Source organism: Colobus angolensis, unplaced genomic scaffold (assembly GCF_000951035.1).
Source record: "Colobus angolensis palliatus isolate OR3802 unplaced genomic scaffold, Cang.pa_1.0 Scaffold74, whole genome shotgun sequence".
Classification (NCBI taxonomy): domain Eukaryota; kingdom Metazoa; phylum Chordata; class Mammalia; order Primates; family Cercopithecidae; genus Colobus; species Colobus angolensis.
This window is the reverse complement of record NW_012121154.1, coordinates 10,026,863-10,051,498: the sequence shown is the minus strand read 5'-3', so window position 1 is coordinate 10,051,498 and position 24,636 is coordinate 10,026,863. Positions and strand designations below refer to the sequence as shown.

The 24,636-nt window shown below is 40.5% G+C and overlaps 1 protein-coding gene across 1 annotated transcript in view; it reads left to right on the top strand.

Moving 5' to 3' along the window:
- CCDC146 (coiled-coil domain containing 146) overlaps nt 1-24,636 on the top strand; it is a 186,793-nt gene that overhangs the window by 159,038 nt on the left and 3,119 nt on the right. The window contains exons 10-17 of the mRNA XM_011927719.1: nt 6,869-6,964; nt 7,977-8,147; nt 11,880-11,968; nt 12,062-12,226; nt 13,535-13,759; nt 15,660-15,888; nt 20,505-20,633; nt 21,149-21,286. Of these exons, the coding sequence (XP_011783109.1) occupies nt 6,869-6,964; nt 7,977-8,147; nt 11,880-11,968; nt 12,062-12,226; nt 13,535-13,759; nt 15,660-15,888; nt 20,505-20,633; nt 21,149-21,286 (1,242 nt within the window). The remainder of the gene's footprint in view (nt 1-6,868; nt 6,965-7,976; nt 8,148-11,879; nt 11,969-12,061; nt 12,227-13,534; nt 13,760-15,659; nt 15,889-20,504; nt 20,634-21,148; nt 21,287-24,636) is intronic.

Below are 24,636 nucleotides of genomic sequence, written 5' to 3'. Positions count from 1 at the left end.
AGCTGTTTTCCTTAGGTCCAGCTCCTTTCATGTCCAATTTTTCTTCCATTTTACTAACAAATTTATATTCTTAAGTGACACATTCATGTGTCACTCATCTGCTCAAGACATTCAATGGATCCTTAATTCACATAATCACAGAATGAAGGAACCAAGAGGAATCTTAAAGATCATACTATAAAAGCAAATAGGTTTGATCTCAAATGCCAGCTCCCTCCATTTGGGGGTAGCTCCCTATAGTGATGATATTGCAAAGGATTCTTTTTGATTTTTTTTTGAAACAGAGTCTCACTCTGTCGCCAAGGCTGAAGTACAGTGGCACCGTCTCAGTTCACTGCAACTTCTGTCTCCTGGGTTCAAGCAATTCTCCTGCCTCAACCTCCCGAGTAGCTAGGATTACATGTACCTACCACCACGCCTGGCTAGTTTTTATATTTTTAGTAGAGATGGGGTGTCACCATGTTGGCCAGGCTAGTCTCGAACTCCTGACCTCAGGTGATCCACCCGCCTTGGCCTCCCAAAGTGCTGGGATTACAGGTGTGGGCCACTGTGCCCAGCCCAATATTGCAAAGGATTCTGAGGCCCAGTGCTGACGTGTTAAATAGGAGCTCTGTAGTTGATTGGTGATGTCTGCCCCAGGCATAGAAAGAAAGATTGTCCATGTATTTCCCATTCCTAATCAAGTCATCTTCCTAATCAAGTGCAGTTTCTTCAGCCAATTCTTTTGGTATATCTTCATACCCCAAGTAACATGCTTATGATGCTGCTACTTGAGTTTTCAGTTATAGACTTGATCTTTGTACTTATCACTATAAAAGATGAGGATTCAGCCCTCTTTAGACCCCTGTTCACCACACTTACATTTCTTGTTCCTCTGTATACACAGTATTCTCATATAATTTTGATTAGTTCAGAATTTGGTATTCACATTATTATGAATATATAAAGGCTATTCCTGCCTGAGCCATGTGATATTATATGATTACCCTCCCTTACAAAATTTTTTGTTCCCAGGAATTTATAAACATCCTGTTTTTACACTTTTATAGTTTTTGGTGTGCTTATTAGTTCAATCCCAAGTTCTTCTCCAATTATATAAATCTCCTCTCAGTATGTTAAAACACATTTGATGGCCTATTCATTTAATCTTCTTGAAGAAGTCTCTGCTAAGCCTCATCAATGACCTCTAGCCAAAGACTAACAGGAATATACCAGTAGTTGAATGAGCTGAGTTTATTACACATTGCAGCAAGGGAAAACACACGCCATGGAGAATTGTAAGGAGTCTCAATAGAGGGTATTAGAAAGGACATACAGGATTTGTGTCATGTGACTTGAGGAATGGTTTAAAGAAATGGGACTTTGCCCTGAATTTGGATGTTCTCAGGAAATGAGAGTAATTCTGTGGTCAAGTATCTTCAATTTTACTTAGAAAAAGAAAAGATTAGGTGGAGGCTAAAGCTATGATTGTTAAACAAAGCTGTACATGGAGAATGTATGGTATTTTGTGGCTTGGATCATGTTCATGTTTTTGTCTGTGTTCAAATACATTTATGGAGTGGCCTTGTTTTTGTCCTGATCCATCATGATTACAGAGTGGCTTTGTTGAAGTTTATGTTCTCGGCAATTGTTTATGTTCAACAGGAGAATATCAAGGCCTGTGTATGAGTACCAGTTCTGTTCCTGGATATCAGGGGCTGCCTTTTTCTTTCTCAGCCTTCTGACTTGTTCTAAAGTAGTCCCATGTCTCTATGTGCTTGCTGCATTGCTCTCATCATAGGAGCCTTACGCCGTCATCTTGGTGATGCCCTTCACCTCTCTTTGGACTCTATTTCATGGGTCTCATCTATTTTATTCTCTTAGCTTACCCCCTTTTGGAGGAGGGGACATGCCTTCCAGTAGCTTCATGAGAAAAATGCTAGTGAAAAAGTAATTGTTTAAGACTTTGTGTGTTGGAAAGTGTATGTCAGAAGACTTTGCATGCTAAAAAATATTTTACCCTCACACTAGCCGCAGACAATTAATACATTAATTGGATATGGAATTTTAGGTTGCAAATCATTTTCCCTCAGGAAGAAGGCATTCATTAACTATCTTCTTCATGTCATTCTAATTACTGATCCTTTATTTGAAACCATTTTTTTCCATGCTGGGAATTTGTAGGATCACTTATTTGCCTCCAGAATTTTTACATTTTACAATGATGTTCCCATTGTATCCATTGTGTGGGGCACTCAGTGGGTTCTCTTTCAATGGAAATGTATGTCCTTCCAAAGTTCTGATACTTTGTCTATAATTATTTAATTTTGTCCATTTGATTTTCTCTGTTCTGTCTTGGATTCCTTTTATGCAGATGTTGGACCTTCTAAAACAGTCCTCTAATTTTCTTGTCTTTTTTCTTTTATTTTCCATTCTTTTTTGTCATTTGACTTGCTAAAAGAGAAATTTCCTCAGGTTTTCCTTTTAACCCTTCTATTCTTTCATTATGCTATCATATTTTATATTTCCCTCTGCTCTCTTTGTTCTCTGAATGTTTCTTTTTCATAGTGTCTTTAATCTCTTATCTCATTGAGGCTATTAATGATAGTTTCTTTTTTGTTATACTTGTCCTAAATAAGACTTTTCTTCATGTTTTTTCTGTATTTTTCTTTTTTTGTTTGTTTTTGTCTCTTTGTTATTAGAAACTTTCCTCCAATATATGGTAATTCTTGGCTATCTGCTTATATTTAAGCATGGGATGCTATAAATCTATTTGGAAGCTGTCTGTGATGGCGAGGCTTGTCACTGTAGTTTGATCTGACTGGACACAAAATATGTAAGGCATGGCCTTTGACCGAAGGGGAGTTTGCAGTGGAATGCACACAAGTTTTTCAGATTTTAACAAATATTATAAAAGCTATTTATATTATGACACTACTAGCTATGAAGTCCACAAAATAGCACCCATAGAATATAAAACTAAGAGAAATTAAAATGTATTAAAATCCTTTTCCTTTGTTGATTTTAAGGAAAATCTGTTTTTGTTCTAGTACAATTTCAGTGAGAGACGAACTTCCTCTTTGACCCTGTGATTTATAATTAGCCCAGCCACTGCCCACAGCTGACAGTACTTGAAAACAGGAGTGGGCCAGGCCCGGCACTCCCAGCCCAAATGAACATTTTTTCAGACTTCCATGCAATCCAAAACTAAAAGAGATAAAAGGTGAACATGAAGAGCTCTGGCTATTCTTCAGAATGTATTTCCCCCCAGAGACAGCTGTTTGATTCTCCTATGGCATTTGACTTGTACATAGAGACTCTCCCAGAAACTCAAGGTACAAGCCTCACGAAAGGTTGGAATGCTTTAGAAAAATATCAAAGTGTTAAACTGAGGTTCACTGATATCAAATAATTGGGATATTTACAACAACAAATAATGTCTAATTTCTTAACTTTGATGAAAGTTACCGATGATTATTCATGCATTGAAAATGCCTGGAAGAACAGACACCAAAACTATTAATAACGACTCCTGGGGAAGTAGTACTTGAAGTAGCAGAGGTAGGAAGTAGCTTTTTTTTTGTTTGTTTGTTTGTTTTTACTTTACACATTTCTGTTGTTTGGTAACAATAAATACATTTTTAAGTGTGAAATGCTACACTATAAAAACTAAAAGAATGAACATAAGCTTACAAAACTTGATATATGCAATTTGGGGCTCAAAAGAAATGGTAAATATCTCAAGTAACTCCAGACCATGTAATTAGAACTTTGACACTTGATAGTTATTTTCTTCCCACATTATTGGAGACTTCAGTCTAACTCCAACCTATTTTCCAGATTACCTTAGGAAGGTTTCCTTTCAAAAGAAACACCTATTAGGTTAGGTTTGCAATTTGGCCTCAACAAGTAACAGAAACTCAACTGTAATGATTTTGCTAAATAGGGAGTTGTTTTACTCACTTAATAAAAAGAACACAGGTAGGCACAACAGGTTATTTCACATAATGAAAAGTCTAGGATCCTTTTAGCTCTCCTTTCAGTCAACCTCTGTGTGTACATTGTTTGTCAGAAAATGGCTATTCCACCTTTAAGCATAAACTCACACAAGGAGGAGAAAGGGCAAAGAGCAAAAGACATGCATGATTGCTGGCTTGGCTGTTCCTTTTAACAGGAAAACAGCCACTTTCCCAGGACCCCTCCTCACAGACTTCCGCTTACATTTCATTGGCTTGTCTTAGCTCATATGGGCACGCCCAGCTGCAAAGAAGTCTGAGTACTCCTGGATACATTGCAACTCTGAAAAAAATGTCATTCTGTTGCTGTCATGGTTAATACTAAATGTCAATTTGACTGGACTGAAGGATACAAAGATTTGATCCTGGGTGTGTCTATGAGGGTGTTGCCAAAGGAGATTAATATTTGAGTCAGTGGGCTGGGAAAGGCTGATCCACCCTTAATCTGGGTGGGCACAATCTAATCAGCTGTCGGTGTGGCCAGAATATAAGCACGCAGAAAAATGTGAACAGAGACTGACCTAGCCTCCCAGCCTACCTCTTTGTCCTATGCTGGACCCTTCCTGCCCTTGAACATCAGACTCCAAGTTTCTTCAGTTTTGGGACTCAGACTGGCTTTCCTTCCTCCTCAGCTTGCAGATGGCCTATTGTGGGACCCTGTGATCCTGTGAGTTAATACTTAATAAACTCCACTCCATATACACACACACACACACACACACACACACACACACACACACACACACAGAGAGAGAGAGAGAGAGAGATACAAAGTAGATAGATTGATAGATATAGATATATGTCAGGAGATATAAAGAACCCTGATTAACACAGTTGCTAAGATCAAGGTGGAGGGTAGCAGGACGCTCTGCTACCAATGGCTTATCATGTCACCTCTTCCACAAGCCAAGCCTACCTAATTCCTGCCTGAAACTAGAGGGCTCGGCTTTATGGAGAACTGAAAATGGTATCAGAGAAGCAGTTGCGAGTTCAAAAATGAATACAATTTATTGCACTATTGTTTGTGTTTCAAAATATTGGAAATAACCAAAGTGTCTGAGACCTCAAGCCGGAAAAATCCGTCAAGAGCCTTTAGTTGATGTAGAAGCTAGTGAGTGTGCTCTCATCATATTTTCTGTCAAAACCTTATAAGGGTTCCTGGTCCCTGTTATCATTCACGTTTAGATCTGCCTACAGCTGGGAGCTGAGCATGAGGACAGCCCACTCCAGGCACACCTGTAGCAGAGAATCAGGCAGGGACCCAGGATGTTTGCTGGAGTTCCTCTATCCAGGAGGACTTAACTCGACTTTCCTAAAGGAGAAATCAACTCTTCCTTGATGAATACTCACCTCTTCCAGGAAGGCTTTCCCGATTATTCAATTCTATACTGAGTTCTCCCTTTTCTGATCTGCTATAGCAATTTTATCTTTGTTAAGCCCACAAAATTCTGTATATTGTTAGACATGTTTCACAAGACCATGTCTCATTTTCCTAAGTCCAGTGTGTGTATCTCAAGAGCTAGTGCTCCAGGGTAGGAGACCCGATGGAAAAGCAGGACATGGACAACTGAGGGTACAGAAGGTGCTACTGAAGATACCCTGGTTCATGGATGATGGGGCATCCAAAGACACACTTTAATGACTCTAACACAGCAGCATGATCCTCAGAAAGATCCTGTTAAGTAACCTTCAAATCACTAGACAGTGTGATATTCTTTTCTTGGGTCAAATTTTGGCCAGTATTCAACCTTAGGGCCTACAAGTGTGTGCTGTCACAGTAGGAACTGAACCACATCAGATTGGAGTCATGTGCCTTCAGTGTAAATAGCCAATTCTAAACTTGCTCTAAGTAGGCTGTAAGCACCCCAAGATGACCCTCCCTGTAGCCTTGAATGGTACCCTTTCCCCATCAGCTGCCACGTGTCCTCCTCTCTACTCTTGTCTTCATCACAAAGCATCTGACAAGCTCATTCCTAATAGGGCAACAGAGACTTAAAGAGTGAGATTTGGCTTCTCCCCAAAGTACGTCAACACAGGAGAAAAGTGCAAGCTGTTATAACAGAAAGGTAATGGTGAAATTTTAGGTATCAACCAAAAAGTTGAGGCTTTTCTTTCATGTAAGAAATTTCCAGCTACTAATCAAATGACTACATATAAGTAGCAAACTATCCCCACTATTATTAATAAATCACATATTTTTCTTTATCCTGTAAGATTTCATAAATGTACTAACATAGTAACTATAATTTGAATAGTCATACTATATTCATGTCTCCAAAGTGCTGGGTCATGAGGTAGGCAGATCATGGGTTCCAAGTCTACCTCCCTGGGTTTGCACCTGCACCACTGTGGCAAGTTACTTAAATGCGTTTGTGCCTCATTCTCCTCATCTGTACAATTGGAGAAAATATTGCCCACCTTGTGAGGGGTATTATAAGGATGAAGTAAGATCATATATATAGGCGTTTAAAACCTTGCTGGACACTTAGTTTATGTTCAATAAATGTTGGCTATTAGTAAGATTTATTTCTAAATAATAAAACATTTGCAGCTGGCAAATTATCGATTTTTGGCAGGTCTTTATATTTTAATTTGCCATGGATTATAAAGAATATTTGGCATAAAGGGAAGTTCCTGTAAGATTGAGACTCATGATTTGCCCAGCATTTTCAAAAAGTGTGTGATGAAGTTGACTACATGGCAGTGAAGATTTATTTTTAGACAGAGTCTCTCACTGTCGCCCAGGCTGGAGTACAGTGGCACGATCTCGGCTCACTGCAACCTCCACCTCCCAGGCTCAAGCAATTATCTGCCTCAGGCTCCCAAAGATTTATTTCTTACATAAATGCATGTTTTTAAATTTTGATTTCCAGATTGAAGCTATCCCTAAAGATGATTCTACATTATCTGAGAGAAGGCGAGAGCTTCACAAGGAAGTTGAAGTAGCTAAGAGGAATTTGGCCCAACAGGTTAATATCAACATTCATTTAAGCTTCTATCTAAGAAGGGTTCATACAAAGTTGTGTTTTTAGCAGTGCTTCACAAAACCTTATCAATAAGAGAGTCATCAAGGAGGGTATGATCCTGCTTAATGTGGGTATATTTCTTTAACTCAAAGTCCACTCTGATCCTACATTAAATTTGAGAAAAAAGAATATGTTTGAACCAGAAAAAAGTATTCAAAGGAATGAGATTTTTAAATTATGGGTTATTGATTACATTAAAAGTAAGTCACAGATGTTTTATTTCACCAATGTCTAATTTCAAATTTTCTTTTTCTTTTTTTTTTTTTTTTTTGTTGAGATGGAGTCTCTCTCTGTCGCCCAGGCTGGAGTGTAGTGGCCAGATCTCAGCTCACTGCAAGCTCTGCCTCCCAGGTTTACGCCATTCTCCTGCCTCAGCCTCCCAAGTAGCTGGGACTACAGGCGCCCGCCACCTCGCCCAGCTAGTTTCTTGCATTTTTTTTTTTTTTTTTTAGTAGAGACGGGGTTTCACTGTGTTAGCCAGGATGGTCTCGATCTCCCGACCTCGTGATCCGCCCATCTCGGCCTCCCAAAGTGCTGGGATTACAGGCTTGAGCCACCGCGCCCGGCCTTTCTTTTGTTTTTATGTCTCTTCTTTTTCTTAGTCACTTGAAAATACAGTCCGAATGAGAAAAGGTTCTATCATATTAACCCACTGATTTTCACATTATTTTACAAAATAAAAGAAAAAAATGAAGCTAAAATAGCATTACTTTATTTTTTATTTTTATTTTTTTGTTGAGAGGGATCTTGCTATGTTGCCCAGGCTAGTCTTGAACTGCTGGCCTCAAGTCATCCTCCTGCCTCAACCTCCCAAAGGCTTGAATTACAGGCATGAGCCACCACACCCGGCCTGTTTGTTTTAATAAAATACATTTTGTATAGGAAATAGAAAGATAGTCTGAGATACTAGCTTTATTATATTCCTTCATAATATTATCTGTGCTTTTTTCAAAAGAAAATTATATCCGAAATGGAGTCTAAGTTAGTAGAACAACAACTTGCAGAAGAAAACAAGCTTTTAAAGGAGCAAGAAAACATGAAAGAGCTGGTATTCAACCTTGTCCGCATGACTCAAATCAAAATTGATGAAAAGGAACAAAAGTCCAAGGATTTCCTGAAAGCTCAGGTAACTGCATTTTTTTAAACCATTTATTGATAACTATAAAAGTTCAGGGTAGCCTCATTTGAATGCAGTGTGCATTAGAAAGCTGTACAATTGACCCTTGAACAACATGGATTTGAACTGCATGGGTCCGTTTATACACAGATTTTTTTTCAACCAAATGCAGATCAAAAGTAGAGTACTCACAGAATACAAAACCTGCATATATGGAAGGCCCACTTTTCTTATAGGTGAATTCCACAGGGTCAACTTTGGGACTTGAATATGCTTGGATTTTTGTATTCTCAAAGGGTCCTGGAACCAGTTCCCTATGTATACCAAGGGACCACTATAACTGTGCCTCTCCTTCAAGTACCAGTGACTGTAAATCTTCCCTAAATGAGATTCCATCACGCGCTGAAAGATAGTCCCAGGATTCAATTAACAGTAGTCAACAATTTAGAGGGGAAAGGAGATCATTGACAATGAGCAGAGGATTTGAACAGATGTCAGTTTCAGTAAGAATAGAGTGGGTGCCTCCAGTGGACAGGGCTGGCAGCTGCATAGGCTGCAGATATCATTTAGTTTTCACTCCCATCTCAGACTCCACTGTGATTTGTCCAGGAACAACTCAAGAGTGGTAGCATTAGATAGCTGTCCCTCCCAACTTCATCAAGATGGCATCATTTAATCGAATGCCAGATACTCTTAGTTACTGCATCACGCCGTGATTTTCCTGGGCCTCCAAAAATGTGCCAGTGCAACATTCCCCCCTAAAATCAACAATAAAACAAATGGTAAAACAGCCTTCCTGTCACGCCAGCTAAAATTCTACCTTTAATCATTTATTCCTTACAAGGATTATGTCCAGATCATGCCCAGAAGCTCCCTGTTAAAAATGAACAGGATATTACATATTACTAAAATAGAAGAATTTATCAGGCCAGGTGTGGTGGCTCATGCCTGTAATCCCAGCACTTTGGGAGGCCAAGGCAGGTGGATCACTTGAGGTCAGGAGTTTGAGACCAGCCTGACCAACATGGTGAAACCCCATCTCTACTAAAATACAAAAATTATCCAGGCATGGTGGCAGGTGCCTGTAATCCCAGCTACTTGGGAGACTGAGGCAGGAGAATCATTTGAACCTAGGAGGTGGAGGTTGCAGTGAGCTGAAATCGCACCACTGCACTCCAGCCTGGGCGACAGAGCGAGACTCCCTCTCAAAAGAAAGAAAGAAAGAAAGAATTTATCACATGACCCAGACGTGGTCTGTTTCTAAGCACACCCTTTGTTCTCATTCTAAGTAAGTATTTACATGGAATGGCATTTCTTCTCACTCTGCAGCAAGAGCTCACTCACACCAAAGCGTTAGTGAGCAATGAGGTATGAAGTACGTTTTTGCAAAGAAGACTTGAGGAGAAGATCTACATTGCACAGCCCACTGCAGGCACTTCACATCCCCCTTTCACTGTTTATTTTTCCACCTTAATATTTAAGAAACTAAAAGAAGTTCAGCATGGCTGGCACATGGGAAGATGGGGAGAAAGGATGTCAAATAGTGAGACCAGAGAGCTGGAGAAATCAGATGATGAAAGTCACTTAATCCACATTAAACAGTTGAGACTCCAGCATGAAGGCTGCAGCAACAGTGAAGTTCATGGGGTAGTTGGATTTCACCAGGTAAAGAAATGGTCAGGGAGGACAGGAAGAAAGAAAGGCAGCTTGAGAGCACATGGTGGTTGAGGGGGTAAGATGCAGGAGTAGGACAAGGAGAGACGAGAGGAGAGATGTGAGAAGGCCATCTTGGGCCAGGAGCGGTGGCTCATGCCTGTAATCCCAGCACATTGGGAAGCCAAGGCGGGTGGATCACCTGAGGTCAGGAGTTCGAGACCAGCCTGGCCAACATGGTGAAACCCCATCTCTACTAAAAATACAAAAAATTATCCTGGCATGGTGGCGGACCTATAATCCCAGCTACTCAGGAGGTGGAGGCACAAGAATCACTTGAACCCAGGAGGCAGAGGTTGCAGTGAGCCAAGATTGCACCACTGCACTCCAGCCTGGGTGACAGTGTGAGACTCCATCTCAAAAGTGAAAAATAAAAGGAAGGAAGGAAGGAAAAGAAGGAAGGAGAAAGCCATCTTCACCAAGTCAGGGTCTGGGATGGAACTGGTCCAGAATAACATTTTCAAGACAACTTGGTGTTGGCTGGGAAGATCCCACTCAAGTGAGTCTTTCCTAGTTAGAAACTTCCTCCCTTTTCTCTTTAGAAATTATAGAAACACTAGAGGAATACTTATTTGTTAAAATAAACACTGATCTGTTTTATGAATTAGATAATTTTCAATTAATCTCAAAAACTGATGTACATGTTATCTACGTGTGATTAATCTATGTAAAGCAAACCTCATTATTAAATGAGTTAATTCATATTAAACCACAAAAGACAATTCTTCTTGAGATATGGAAATTGATAAGGGACAAATGTTTATCCCTTGAGTATTTGTAGCCTTAGGAATTAGTGTGTGAAACATTACGTGTACTCAGCTGCGATTTCCGTAAGAAGGTAGTCAGTCTTACTATTTTATGTTCACATGGCATCCACATCCCTAAAGACCAAGGTGAAGAAAAAAAAACAATGTCGCTATCACTCCCAAGACAGAATAGATGACACTACATTTTCCCATCTGTTTTATTATTCATGTGTACAGTTATTTAAACATTTGTTTCTTCCTGACCCCTATTCTCATGGAGAACAACATTAGAAAAATGCTACACATCAATCTTGGCTCTACAGCTAGTTTCTTTCGAATCACTCATACCAAATAGGCTTTGCTCTCAGTCCTTGAGAGAAGGCTGACAAACTTATTTCCTCTGGTTTCTACCAGCAAGTCCTTCATTTTTGAATACGTTTCTTATCCCAGATGCAAGAACCAGTATCTTTAGATTTAAAGAACATAATTAATGTATTTAGCACTTGATATATTTTTTAGAATTTTAGAAATGTAACTGCTTTCTTTTAAAATATTTATGTGTAACACCTCCTTACAGCTGGTCTCAATATGATGCTTTATTGTGTAGGAAAACACCCCACATACAAAATAATGCAAAGCACTTTAAAATCATTTCTTCAGTCTCTGACAAAACACCGCAGAGGGTTCAGTTTATAATACTCACCAAAACTTACTAGGAATCCTCTTCCTTCATCTATCTTCCATAAACTCTGTGCTCACCCATTCCAGCTGTGCAGTTCAAAATCACTCTTCCTCTTTCTCAAAAGTCCTCCAAACTTTTCCTCAAACCCAACCCATGCAGGCTTTTTGATTTTTCCCTTCTCTTGTTTGTTGTCTTCCTTAGGTAACAGTTAACAGTTTGTCTTAGCCAATGTGAATCAGTTCAGCTAGCCAGGGAATTTTCAGACCTTCACCCTGATCTGTACAACCCAGCAAGCCAAGAAAGACTTTTTGAGAGACAGAGTCTTACTCTGTCACCCAGGCTGAAGCGGAGTGATGCAATTATGGTTTATTGCAGCCTCAAATTCTTGGGCTCAAGTGGTCCTCCCACCTCAGCCTCCTGAGTAGCTGGGACTACAGGTGCACACCACCATACCCAGTAATTTTTTTATTTTTGTAGAGATGAGGTCTCTATGTTGCCTAGGCTGGAGAATTGTCTTTAATGGAAGGGAATGATATGGGATAAAGCTGGGAGTGTTCATATGTTGTTATTTATTTCACATATTTTTTTTTTACATTTCAGCAAAAATATACCAACATTATTAAAGAAATCAAAGCAAAGGATCTTGAAATCAGGATACACAAGAAGAAAAAATGTGAAATTTATCGGAGGTAAAGTAATTATGTGGTGGTTTACCTATTCAGGTGAGGGAAAAAAACCTGATGTTTATTTCATAAGTTTCAGTAAACGCTTTGTATTTACAGACTCAGAGAGTTTGCTAAACTGTATGACACCATTCGAAATGAAAGAAACAAATTTGTTAACTTACTCCACAAAGCTCATCAGAAAGTAAATGAAATAAAAGAAAGGCATAAAATGTCATTAAATGAACTTGAAATTCTGAGAAATAGTGCCGTTAGTCAAGAAAGGTAAGTGTTATAATAACTACTGGCCTTTCAAAGGCTTGTTTTCTGATTCATTTAAACTCTAAAAATCCTGGGGATAATAAGATAGAAAAGAGGCAGAGGCTGCAATGAGCCAAGATGGTGCCACTGCCCTCTAGCCTGGGTGACAGAATGAGACCCTGTCTCAAAAAAATTAAAAAAAAAAAAAATAGTATTTTAGAAAGCCAGAAAAAGTGCTTGTTCAAACATCTTGTTTTATAGACGGTAATCTATCATGCTTCTACTGTTTGGGAGTCATTTTTTTAACGAATGAAAAACTGTAACATATAACTGTGCTTACTATGATGATTTTCACCTGCCCAATTAGAAAGAAAAGCACAAATCTAATAATTGGGATTGGGAAGTTAGAAAACAATCAACTCGTTTGTTAACCAACATCCCCTGGTTGTAGATTTAAAGCATCTAATGTGTTGTGGGAAGCAATACATTATAGCAGATTGGTGAAAGAGGTGGTGTCCAGACCCAAATACCACCCCTGCCACTTACTACCTGTGTGACCTTGGACAAGCTGCCTTGTCTCTCTGAGCTCACTTTCCTTATCCATACAAATAGTCCTTATTTCATATGACATTTTACTATGAAATGAGCTAATCCATATAAAAACACTCAGAAGAATGTCTGGCAAATGGTTGTTTTCTTCATTTATTATTTACCATGTGCCAAGATCTGCTGGACTCTTTCACCTATGTTAGTAAACAGTACATGATCAGGGTATAATCTAATTTTCTGGTGGCCATTATTGCCCAGTTTCCTTCAACAACGATTATAAAGTGGCCTCATTTCAGGGGTCGGGGGTGGATGAAAAGAAAAATATAATTTCCTAATCAGGTTCTCATCCAACTTGAAAATGAAATACATTTATAGAGGCCATGCATTCATTCAGCACTTATTGTGGTCATAGGCTGAGTCAGGTACCACCTTATGTCCAATGGATATTATTGGATATAACCATCTCTGTCCTCAAGACAGCAGTCTCCTGAGAATGACAATAAATGAATGACTGCAGTCTCTTGCTTTGATAAAGCAGGGCAGCAGAATGCTGGGGCACAAAGTAAAGATTTTCTAATCTGGAGGAGAGAAAATCTGAAACCTGGAAGGATTATGAAAATTCCTGAAGAGTATTATAAGATGAATATCATTATTACTAGCATCGTCATTTCAAGGGCTACACTAAAGCAAGGTCTGCTTTGATAGTGCTTGTGTTTCAGAAGCCTTCATTCCTTTTAAATAAAGAAAATTATAATCTTACCCGTTGTTTTATTATTTTAAAAGAAAGCTACAAAATTCCATGCTGAAACACGCCAACAATGTTACCATCAGAGAGAGCATGCAAAACGATGTGCGCAAAATTGCATCAAAACTTCAGGCAATGAAAGAAAAGAAGGAAGCCCAGTTAAATAACATTGACAGACTTGCCAATATGATCACAGTGATCGAAGAGGAGATGGTGCAGCTTCGCAAAAGATATGAAAAAGCTGTTCAGCATCGAAATGAAAGGTAAAAACCAGGTGTGGGAACAGAGCACCAGGGACCCAATTGAGGAATGTCACCTCTTTTTCTACCTAGACTTGACAGTGAATAGTGAGGGAAATGTGATATTCAGGTTTCATTAGCCTTTGGAGAGAAGGGACTGTGTGTTGCTTCCCTTGAAAATAAGAAATGCTGTCCTCATGCCGGGCACAGTGGAGTGATCCCAGCACTTTGGAAGGCTGAGGCGGGGGGATCACTTGAGCTCAGGAGTTCGAGACCAGCCTGGGCAACATGGTGAAACCCTATCCCTACTAAAAATACAAAAAATTAGCCAGGTGTGGTGGCGGGTACCAGTAATCCCAGCTACTGGGAGGTTGTGGCACGAGACTCACTTGAACCTGGGAGGCAGAGGTTGCAGTGAGCCGAGTTCGCACCACTACACTCCAGCCTGGGCCACAGAGTGAGACTCTGTCTCCAAAAACAAACAAACAAACAAAAAAAAAATAGAAAGAAATACCATCCTCATAAACAGGCAAAGAGGAGGGGTTTGGGGAAGTTGCTTGCTTGAAGATCAATGTCCTTTCCTAGATGGTCATTCAGGGCGCCTCTCATAACATCAGATTCTTTCGGCATAATTGACATAAATAAGTGTGGAACTTGTACCCATTTTTGTGGTAGGTTTGGTCTTAGTATATTTACTCAGCCATTCTCCTAATTCATTTGCTCAGCAAGTTAGTAAGACCTTTAGGAGGAGCATTATTTCTTCCAGGCTGCAATTATATCATTAATCAATGTTTACTTCAGCAGTTCCCCCAAGTTACTTGTGCTCTGAGAAATAGGAATGTGAAATTTGCAGAGCCCTGTGATAATGACATCTGGTATCAGAATTTTTAAATCAAACTTTGATTGTGTGCTTTTCAGTATAAGGCATTAGAGTGCTAGACCTTGAGAGTACAAAAACGTAGTAAAACATTGCTCCTGGCTTCGGTTATCAAGAGAACTTGATCTTGAGCCTTTGAAAGGAAAACAGACGAAATGTAGAGCTGGGATTAGCCAAGTACAACCACGTGCATGCATGTTTTGAGGAAGGGGAGTCATAGATAGAAGCAATTAAAGGAGGAACTCTGAAATAACAGATATGCATAGTGTGTGGGAAGACCTTTAGGGTCCTTTGAAGAACAGCACATTTTCAAAGGGCTGGTAGGTTTTTCTCCAGGGGAGAAAAAAAATACTGTTTGGCTCCTGGCACAAACTAAAGCTTTTGGACAAACAGTGTACACCCAGGTGCTACTCAGATCAGTGGGGCATGATCGGCCACGCAGACCAAAGCTGCTAGGGTTAGAACATTCTTACTTTGTTTCCTCCCCATATTCTTCGTTCAAGGAGGGGTCTTTCTCCTGGCATGATTACAAAGGATAGATTTTTGTCTGTTTATGGGGAAATTGCAATCAGAAATATTCAACTTGAGAAGAAACTAATGGGCTTAGCAATTTAATGTAGAGCAGACTCACACCAGAACTACATTCCCTGGTCCCCTGCCTGTGTGCTTCTGGCCAGGCCTTGGTTGGCAAGTCTGACCCGAGAAAAGGATCTGCAGAAAATCAGACTATGGGATCACTTTGTTTGTGCATTGGAAATTACATTCTTTCCCACCCCGGGAAAACCTTTGGGACTTTCAGAGACACTGTGGCTAGCCAACCACATGGTCAGCCTCAAAGTTGAGAGGCTCAGTAACCCTCCTATCCCTAGAGAAATCTAAAGTGTGGATGTAATTTAACTAGAAAGCCATTGGTGACTATCTGTCATCCTCTGGAAGTATATGCTGTGTTGATGTATATCTTGCATCCAAAGCCAGAGGGAATCACAATGACTAGTAAAACGGTGGTCTCAATGCCCACTTAGCCTCTGCCTCTGAATTTGACCACAGTGGCGTTCAGCTGATAGAGCGGGAAGAAGAAGTATGCATTTTTTATGAAAAAATAAATATCCAAGAGAAGATGAAACTAAACGGAGAAATTGAAATACATCTACTGGATGAAAAGATCCGATTCCTGAAAATGAAGATTGCTGAGAAGCAAAGACAAATTTGTGTTACCCAGAAATTACTGCCAGCCAAGAGGTCCCTGGATGCCGACCTAGCTGTGCTCCAAATTCAGGTGGGTGAGTGATCACAGGACACTTCCTCAGACCGTTTATTTTTTTCCACCTTTATTAGTTTGTAGATGAGTTCTTGCATGTAAACCAAGCCATACTATTTCTAGGACCTGTAGGAATCCATCTTGTTTAAAAATGCACTTGAATGCTGCTCTAGGGTGGAATCTGTGCTTCAGGCATCCAGACTACACATTGTCTTTTTTTTCTCATGAAGCATTTTCTGCCTTTCTTAGAATTTAAAGTCTCCCAGGACTTATCTCTAGCTCAGCTTCCTCATAGCTCAAACTTCAGTGATCTAGACTCTCACTACCCTCAGCATACTTATGTCATTGCTGCTTGCTGGACAGATCTTGAGGATGAGCCAGAACTCTTTTGATACTCTGGCCCCCAGAGCAAGAGATTGTCTGGAGATTGTTGCTTATTAGTAGTTGGCAGTCACATATAACTTGACTCTTTATTAACCACTGTAGTTCTATGCTAGCGTAGTAACTTGGCCTCTGACATGGCCTTTTTTAAAGTGGATAAATCCAAAACACTAAAACATGAAAAAACAAAATAAAATATGAATACAAAGCCACTTTCTTCACATGTGTTACTAGGGGTTTATTCTTCATAGAAATTTTTAAAAATTAAACTGAAAACTGTGTAGCCTAAACTTGTTCCCATTAACTCAATGTAGCAGGAACAAATTCTAACCTATAACATTTTTTCTAAAATGTCAGGTTTGCATTTGGATTTTTTTTCCTGATAATAATGTTAAGATATGTGGTGAATGAAATTTTGTAAAAGTATAAAAATTATAAAGAAGAAAATAAAATTGTACCCCCAAGATACAATTACTGTTAAAATTATCAGAAATCTGGGAGAGATCCTTTCATTTGTTTTCTAGGTGTACAAGTAAATGTTTTCATTAGCTCATGCCCTGGACAGTTTTGGGGCCCCCTCTTTTTTTTTTTAATCATGTCAAGGGGATTCATAGGATTTCATGGGACTACATGATAGATCTGCTTTCATATTTTATGCCATTTGAATGTGCATATGCTGTATAGATAATAGCCTCTTTCAGTTTGCACAAATATGCCAATGTTCTGATTTCAAGTGTTTTTTTTTTTTTTAATTGAGCCATGAGTTCTTCCATTCATTTCTTCAGTAAGTGTAGCCAGATTCAGATCAATTGGCCAGAAAGTCCCCCTAAACTCCCACAGGCCTCCCCAGGCTTCCTGGAGCTCTGACTTCTGCTTCCAGCAAAGGTTCATTTGAGGGATCACCCATCAGCCTGCATACATAGTGCCTGTGCCACTTCTGTGCCATGTCTGCAAAGGCACAGGACTCACCCCTTCCTCAGGCTATACCTACACAAGACCATTCATGCAAGACCTCTGTGGACAGACTTTATTAAAGATGTGGGGCAATGGTATGTGGGGTTACATTACAGAAATGCAAAGCACTTCAATTAGATATCAGACATCCATGCTGTTTTTGGGGGCACTCTATCACTGGAGACACTTCCCTGAGTGCTAATACTCTGTACTGCACCCTTGCCTAGCTCAATTTCACTGGCTTGTCTTTTACCTCCCCTCTCCCTCCACAGCCTCATCATCCCAGATGGCCCCCAGGAACTCCATACTTGCCCCCACTTCATTTTACAGAAGAATTTGGCTCTTTCCGGCTTTTTCCCAAAATGAAGCTTCAGGTCTATCTTTTCCCATCCTACACTATCAAGATGCAGAGCAACATAAAAGAACTTTAAATTCAGTAAAATCTGCAACAGAATAATTTCCTCTCCTTTGTATAAGCTTATTCTTTGTGTTCACTGCAAATCAATACTTCCATTCAGTGGATAAAATTGTTCTTAGAAAAAAAAATGTCATTTTGTTATATAAAACCAATTATCTAGTGTGAAATGTAAATTCACTTTTACCCAAGAAGGAAATATTATACATTTCATAACACTACACTCCCTACCTGAACTTTGATCATTTTGATTGCACATCAACTGAGACATGCAGACTATGTGTTATCAGTTATCTGCTCTACCGGAGTGAATTCTGATTATCTGCTCAGCACCAATCATGTGTACCCTTGAAGGATGTGCTGTGAAATTTCTAGTTTCAGGCAAGCCGTTTCTGTGCCCTGTTCTGCAGTGCCAGATCCCAGTCATATCCTGTTATTTTTTACAGCCACAGTGTCTTTTTTTTTTTTTTTAAAGTCTTCCCCCTTTTTTGCATCATTTTCAGAATTCTCTTAAGGTTTGCATTTTTTTCAGTTGTCCAGAACAGTTTTTAATTGTCCAACAGTCTAATCCAAGGATTATCATGAGTCTGTTCTCCTGGTTCTGTAATGATAGCTCAATTTTAGGCACCTTGGAAGTCACATGAATTACTTTGGGACACGAGGACACTATTTTACATAGACAGCATAAACAGTTTTTCCTCAAATGCCAAAGGAAAACTAAAATCGAGACACCCCTTTATAAGCAAGCACTGTATTTTTGTTTCTTATTTAGTTTCCTAATTAAGAAAAGGGAACATTAAGTATTGTTAATAATAAATACAACAAATGCTTGATTAGATATGTATGTATACTTCAATTCTGTATTAAGGACATTTAAGGAATGTAGATACCGGAAAAAGAACAATGTTAAATTATTTGTCACCATTTATAATTCTTTCTGTAGGGAGGAGGAGCATAAAATTTTAAAAATGCTACCTGTATCCATCTTTTTTTGAGACAAAGTCTGGCTCTGTTGCCCAGGCTGGAGTGCAGTGGCGTGATCTCGGCTCACTGCAACCTCCACCTCCCGGGTTCACACCATTCTCCTGCCTCAGCCTCTCAAGTAGCTGGGACTACAGGCACCCACCACCACGCCTGTCTAATTTTTTGTATTTTTAGTAGAAACGGGGTTTCACCGTGTTCACCAGGATGGTCTCGATCTCCTGACCTTGTGATCCGCAGGCCTCGGCCTCCCAAAGTGCTGGGATTACAGGCGTGAGCCACCGCGCCTGGCCCACCTGTATCAGACTTAGACATGTTGTAAAATACCATAAATACGTTATCGCATATGATGGATCAACCCCGTGGGACTGAGCTTTTTCTTCCTATTTGACAAGTGAGGAAACTAAAGTTTAGAGAAGACAAATAATTTACTTGAGATTACACAGGTATTCAGTAGGAAAACTGAAAAATAATGCTTCTTGGTTGTCACCATGCTCTACATCTCTCTCCCTATAAAACAAAAACTAAGTGTGGCTACCCTTCCTATTTAGGAGTAGCCATGTTTCTTCATTCACCTCCAAAATCTCACTGATTCAACAAATAGAGTTAATACATATGACACTATATTAGGGATTTAGCATAAAAAATACAAATAGCCCAAGCTGTTCCTCACAGAGCATACATTAGGTAGGTTCAATGATTAAGAATGTTTTTCTCCTTCTTTGGGAAGCCATTAAACTCGTTGCCAGCCAAGTGTTTTGAAATGAAGTCCAGCGTGTTGTATGCTAGTTACCCTGGTCTCTGTAACAACGTAACAACCTGTAATGAAGAGGTGAAGGTTGTGTATTAGTTCATTTGCATTGCTGTAAAGGAATACCTGAGGCTGGGTAACATAACGAAAAGAGGTTTATTTTGGCTCATGATTCTGCAGACTGTGCAGGAAGCATGGTGCCAGCATCTGCATCTGGTGAGGGCCTCAGGAAGCTTCCAATCATGGTGGAAAGTGAAGGGGGAGCAGGCACGTTGTGTAGCGAGAGGAAGCAAAAGAAAGAAGCAGAGGTGCCAGGCTTTTTTTTTGAGACGGAGTCTCGCTCTGTTACCCAGGCTGGAGTGCAGTGGCGCAATCTCGGCTCACTGCAAGCTCCGCCTCCCGGGTTCATGCCATTCTCCTGCCTCAGCCTCCTGAGTAGCTGGGACTACAGGCGCCCGCCACCATGCCTGGCTAATTTTTTGTATTTTTAGTAGAGACGGGGTTTCACCGTGTTAGCCAGGATGGTCTCGATCTCCTGACCTCACGATCCGCCTGCCTCAGCCTCCCAAAGTGCTGGGATTACAGGCTTGAGCCACCGCGCCCGGCCGAGCCAGGCTGTTTTTAAACAACCAGATGTCACTTGAACTCATAGAGTGAGAACTCACTCATTATCGTAAGGACAGCACCAAGCCGTTCATGAAGGCCCCACCCTGCCCCCATGACCCAGACACCTCCCACCAGGCCCCACCTCCAACATTGGGGATCATATTTCATTCAACATGGGATTTGGAGGGGGACACATCCAACCATATCAGGCTGTAACTTGGAGCCCTGCAACCACGCAGCATCCCATGAACATGACACAAATGGGAAGCAATCAAGGGTTGCTTATGAAATCAGCTTTTTCTATGACCCAGAAGGCACTGCCTCACCTTGTATGGTCAATTATAGACATCATCATTGCAGTACCATAAATGAGCAGAAACGTCACTTAAGCAGGTCCCATCTGATGGGGTATTAAGAAAACAGAGTTCTCTTCTACCCTTGTCTGGGTTGGTCCTACTGGAAAACTCTGAAAACCCTAGGCAATGTGATTTTCAAATTTACTGAGCTAGAGAATTCATTTTAAAGTTAATGTTTTTTTCTTAATAGTTTTCACAATGTACAGACAGAATTAAAGACCTGGAGAAACAGTTCATAAAGCCTGACAGTGAGAACAGAGTTCGCTTCCTTCCAGGGAAAGATCTGACCGAAAAAGAAATGATCAAAAAATTAGACAAGGTAAACATTCTTGCTTAAAATTGCATCTGGTAGCCCCTTGTTGATGTAGTTCACAGATACCTACGGTACTGTTTCATGTTATGCTGACAGACCTATCCTTCGTTATTCTAGTCACTAATATAGTCCTTTCATTGTAATCTAGTCATACATTCTAAGCTTGATTTAGACACTTGACAAAAGAAGTTCCAATCCAGTGGTTTTGAGATTCTGAAGGCACCTTTCTCTCATGGCCCAAAGGAGTAATTCTGGCATCTTAAATGGATTAATTTGTCTTCCTGATGGGAACACATCAGAAGAATGATGATGTGGATGCTAGATAGAGCTGAGGGGGCCATACTGTAACTCCCAGAGGTATCTACAGGGGCTGGGGCAGGGGAAGTCTTGACTTAACCCAGCTCTAAACACTTTCCAGAGGTATTTTGTGGGGGGTAGGGGGATATAGTGCTCTGATTAGGAAATAAGATTTTGTCTTGGATGACTTTTTTTCTTCCTCTTGAAACTATTTTCAAACATAGCTGGAACTACAACTGGCCAAGAAGGAGGAGAAGCTGCTGGAGAAGGATTTCATCTATGAACAGGTCTCCCGGCTTACAGACAGGCTCTGCAGCAAAACTCAGGCCTGCAAGCAGGACACTCTGCTCTTAGCCAAGAAGGTAGGCCTGAGACCCTGCCTTTTTCCTTCTGCCCCTGCTCCTTTATTACCTTTTATTTTCCACAGACTGATAGATTTATTGAGGGAAGCACTGGAGAGATTAGGCTTTATGACTAGGGAAACTTAGAAAAACGGAGGGATGACTCAGAATTGTCCAAAATGTTTCAATCTTACTCCCTGAATGAATTCACTTCGCAGTGGCAAAACCTAAGCTTTTAAATGACAGTATACAAGTTTCACTTAGCAGTGCAGCTACCCAACTATGACCGTTATTATCTTTGTATCCCATGCACAAAGTGAAATCCTTTCTAGTTCCTTTTAAGTGGAGCGCCTCACTTATCCAGTGATCTTAGTAGGGACTGCTCCAATCCAGAACTCAGCCGGAACCCAGAAATGGAAAGGGACTGTTAAGAGAAATGCAGTCACACAACACCCAGACCAACTGCACCAGGGAGGTGCCCACCAGGCACCACTAGTGAGGAAAGGCCAGGAACACAGAACCCCCTAATTTAATAAGCATAAGAGACCAGGATGGCAGATCCAAAGCCTCAGGGTGGGGGTGGGACTGCTAGAAGCTGCACTGAAAGGAGCAGCCAGCAGAGCCCCTAGAAGTCCCCCTAGACTCCCCCAGGTCTCGCCAGGCTTCCTGTGGCTCTGAGTCCTGCTTCCAACAAAGGTTCATTTGGGGAATTGCCCCATCAGCCTGTACACCCAGTGCCTGTTCCATTTCCGCGTCATGTCTGTGCACGCGCGGGACTCCCTCCTTCCTCAGTCTACCCCTACACAAGACCATTCATGCGAGGCCTTTCACGCGTACTATAGAGCCATCAGAGGACTGGCCACTCACCTGGCCTCTGGGGTCCTCTGCAGCATCCCGCCAGTGCAGAGTTCAGCCAGTCAACAGTAATTACTGAACACCTGCTAAACAAAGAGGAAGGGACACATTGTTTACATCATAGGAAGCTCACAGGGTCTAGTAGGGAGAGACAGATGAAAACAGATAATGGTAATACCCACACCAGAGACCGTGGGCTCCCGAGGGCAGCAATTGTTCCTTGTTCTTAATTTCCCCAATGCCTAGCATATACCAGACCCTAGAAAAACACTTACAAGATGAATAATAACCAGTTCTGTTTCAGAAGCACATGTGGCACACTAAACAAGAAATGATTGTAAATCTTAGACTATCTTTGCCATTTTTATTTGACTCTTATGCTTCTGCTCTGACGACTTCTATGAATAGACTGATCAGGCCAGTGGCAGGTATGCAAATCACAACTTTGCTTCATAAACTAAGGTAAAGTTGTGAGTCGCACGTCTGCCACTGGACTGATGCTAAGGCTTAGTTAAGTTCATGCACTTTGCCTGAATTAGCATGTCTGATATTCCTTTAAATAAATGTTGCCTGCCTGCCTTTTGCAAAATGAATTTCCCTTTCCTTGGGGGAAGTCATTTTCACTGAGGCCTGACTTATCAAAGCTGATGGCAGGGTTGCCTGGAAGGCAACAGTAATGCTAGAGAAATGTACATAGCGGCCACTTTCCACAGCCAGGAAAGCTCCAGCACAGCTGAGTCCTAGTCTAACAATCATTCTCCCCTTTCCTTTTCCTACCTTCCATGCTCTCCATTGGCTTCTTCCTCCTCCCCAGCTTTCACTGCCCCCTCCATTTGAAATGATCATCTCATAGTAGGCAGAACTGGAAAGTAGAAAGACATTCAGATTCCAGATCTATGATTTATCAAAACTAGCAAATGGCCTTGAGAAAGATGGATAAATGATCTTAAAACTCAATTTTCTCATCTGTGTAATGGGTGTGATAGCCGAAATTGTTGCAAGTATTACATAGTTGAACACATAAGTGGCCTAGCCACATTCAATAAGACTGCACATCTCATCAAGTCCTCACTCCTCCTAGATAGCTTATGGCTCCTCTTGCAAATTTCCCAACAGAAGTGGGAGCAGAAAGTGGGAAATCTCAGTTAAGACTTGGAGCAACCCAGAATAATATGAAGCTTTGTTTTCTAATTTATGGAAGAGAAGGGAAGTTGGCTAGTTACACAGACGGACATACACACTCAAGTGTGCAGTGGTTAAGTGGAAAATGACTCCCCCCAAAGAAAAGGAAATTCATTTAAAAAAGGAAAGGCAGCAACATTTAAAGAAACATCAGACATGATAATTCACTCAAAGTGCATTAGCTTATCTAAGTCTTAGCATTTCTTATTTTATGACTTAAAGTTGTGAATTGCACCAATGCTGCTGGACTGATCAGTCTGTTAGTGGAAGTTGTCAAAGCCGAAGCATAAAAGTCAAATAAAAATGGCAAAACTTATGACTCATTGAAGTTTTTAGTGGTAGTCATTTTTATTCGAGACATGCTTCCTAAAAATTAGTTCAGTATAGAAGTCATAAAAATTTATATTACCTACCATTAAGGAGGCAAAATTTGTATATAATAATCAGTTATTACATTTTCAGAGGCAGGTAAATCACTAGCCGTAACATTCCTCTAAGCAGAGGTACAGATGTGACCGGATATGCTCTTTAGGAGAGGAAGGTATTCAACATTAGGTGTAGTATTTGGAAGCTCATTTGCATGTCCCCATTTATCCTGGTCCAAGAACAAAGAATGAAACAGACTAAGAGTTCATTCATTCCTTCATTCAGAAAATATTCAACTTTAATTTGAGGACAGGCGTGCCTCTTATATTCCAAGCACTGTCCTGAGCACTGGGACTACGATGATGAGTAAAACAAATAGTCCTTGTCCTCATAAAGAGTACTTTCTTACGGGATGACAGACCGTAATCAAATAGAGAAAAACATGTATCATATCAGCAGTGAGACATGATGTGAAGAAAAAATAAGGCAAGGTAGGAGGAACTAGTGGGTGTTGCCAGGTAGAAGGTGTCACCACTGAACTGCCCCACTATGGCTATCACACTAAAGGATTCTACCATTTGTAAGACAGAGAGATTACAGGAACCCCTAATTCCAGTTTTACTTCTTTCCTGCCTTTTGAGATTTTTTTTTCCAATTAGTCCTATCTTTTAACTGTATTAATGCTAAATAGCTGATATTAATAGGTTTAAAAAAAAAAAAAGGTCTGGTCACAGTGGCTCACGCCTATAATCCCAGCACTTTGGGAGGCCAAGGCGGGTAGATCACATGAGCTCAGGAGTTCAAGACCTGCCTAGGAAACATAGTGAGACCCCCATCTCTAGAAAAAATACAAAAACAAATAGCCAGGCATGATGGTGCACACCTGTGGTCCCAGCTACTTGGGAGGCTGAGGTGGGAGGATCACTTGAGCCTCAGGGGCAGAGGTTGCAGTGAGCTGATAGCACACC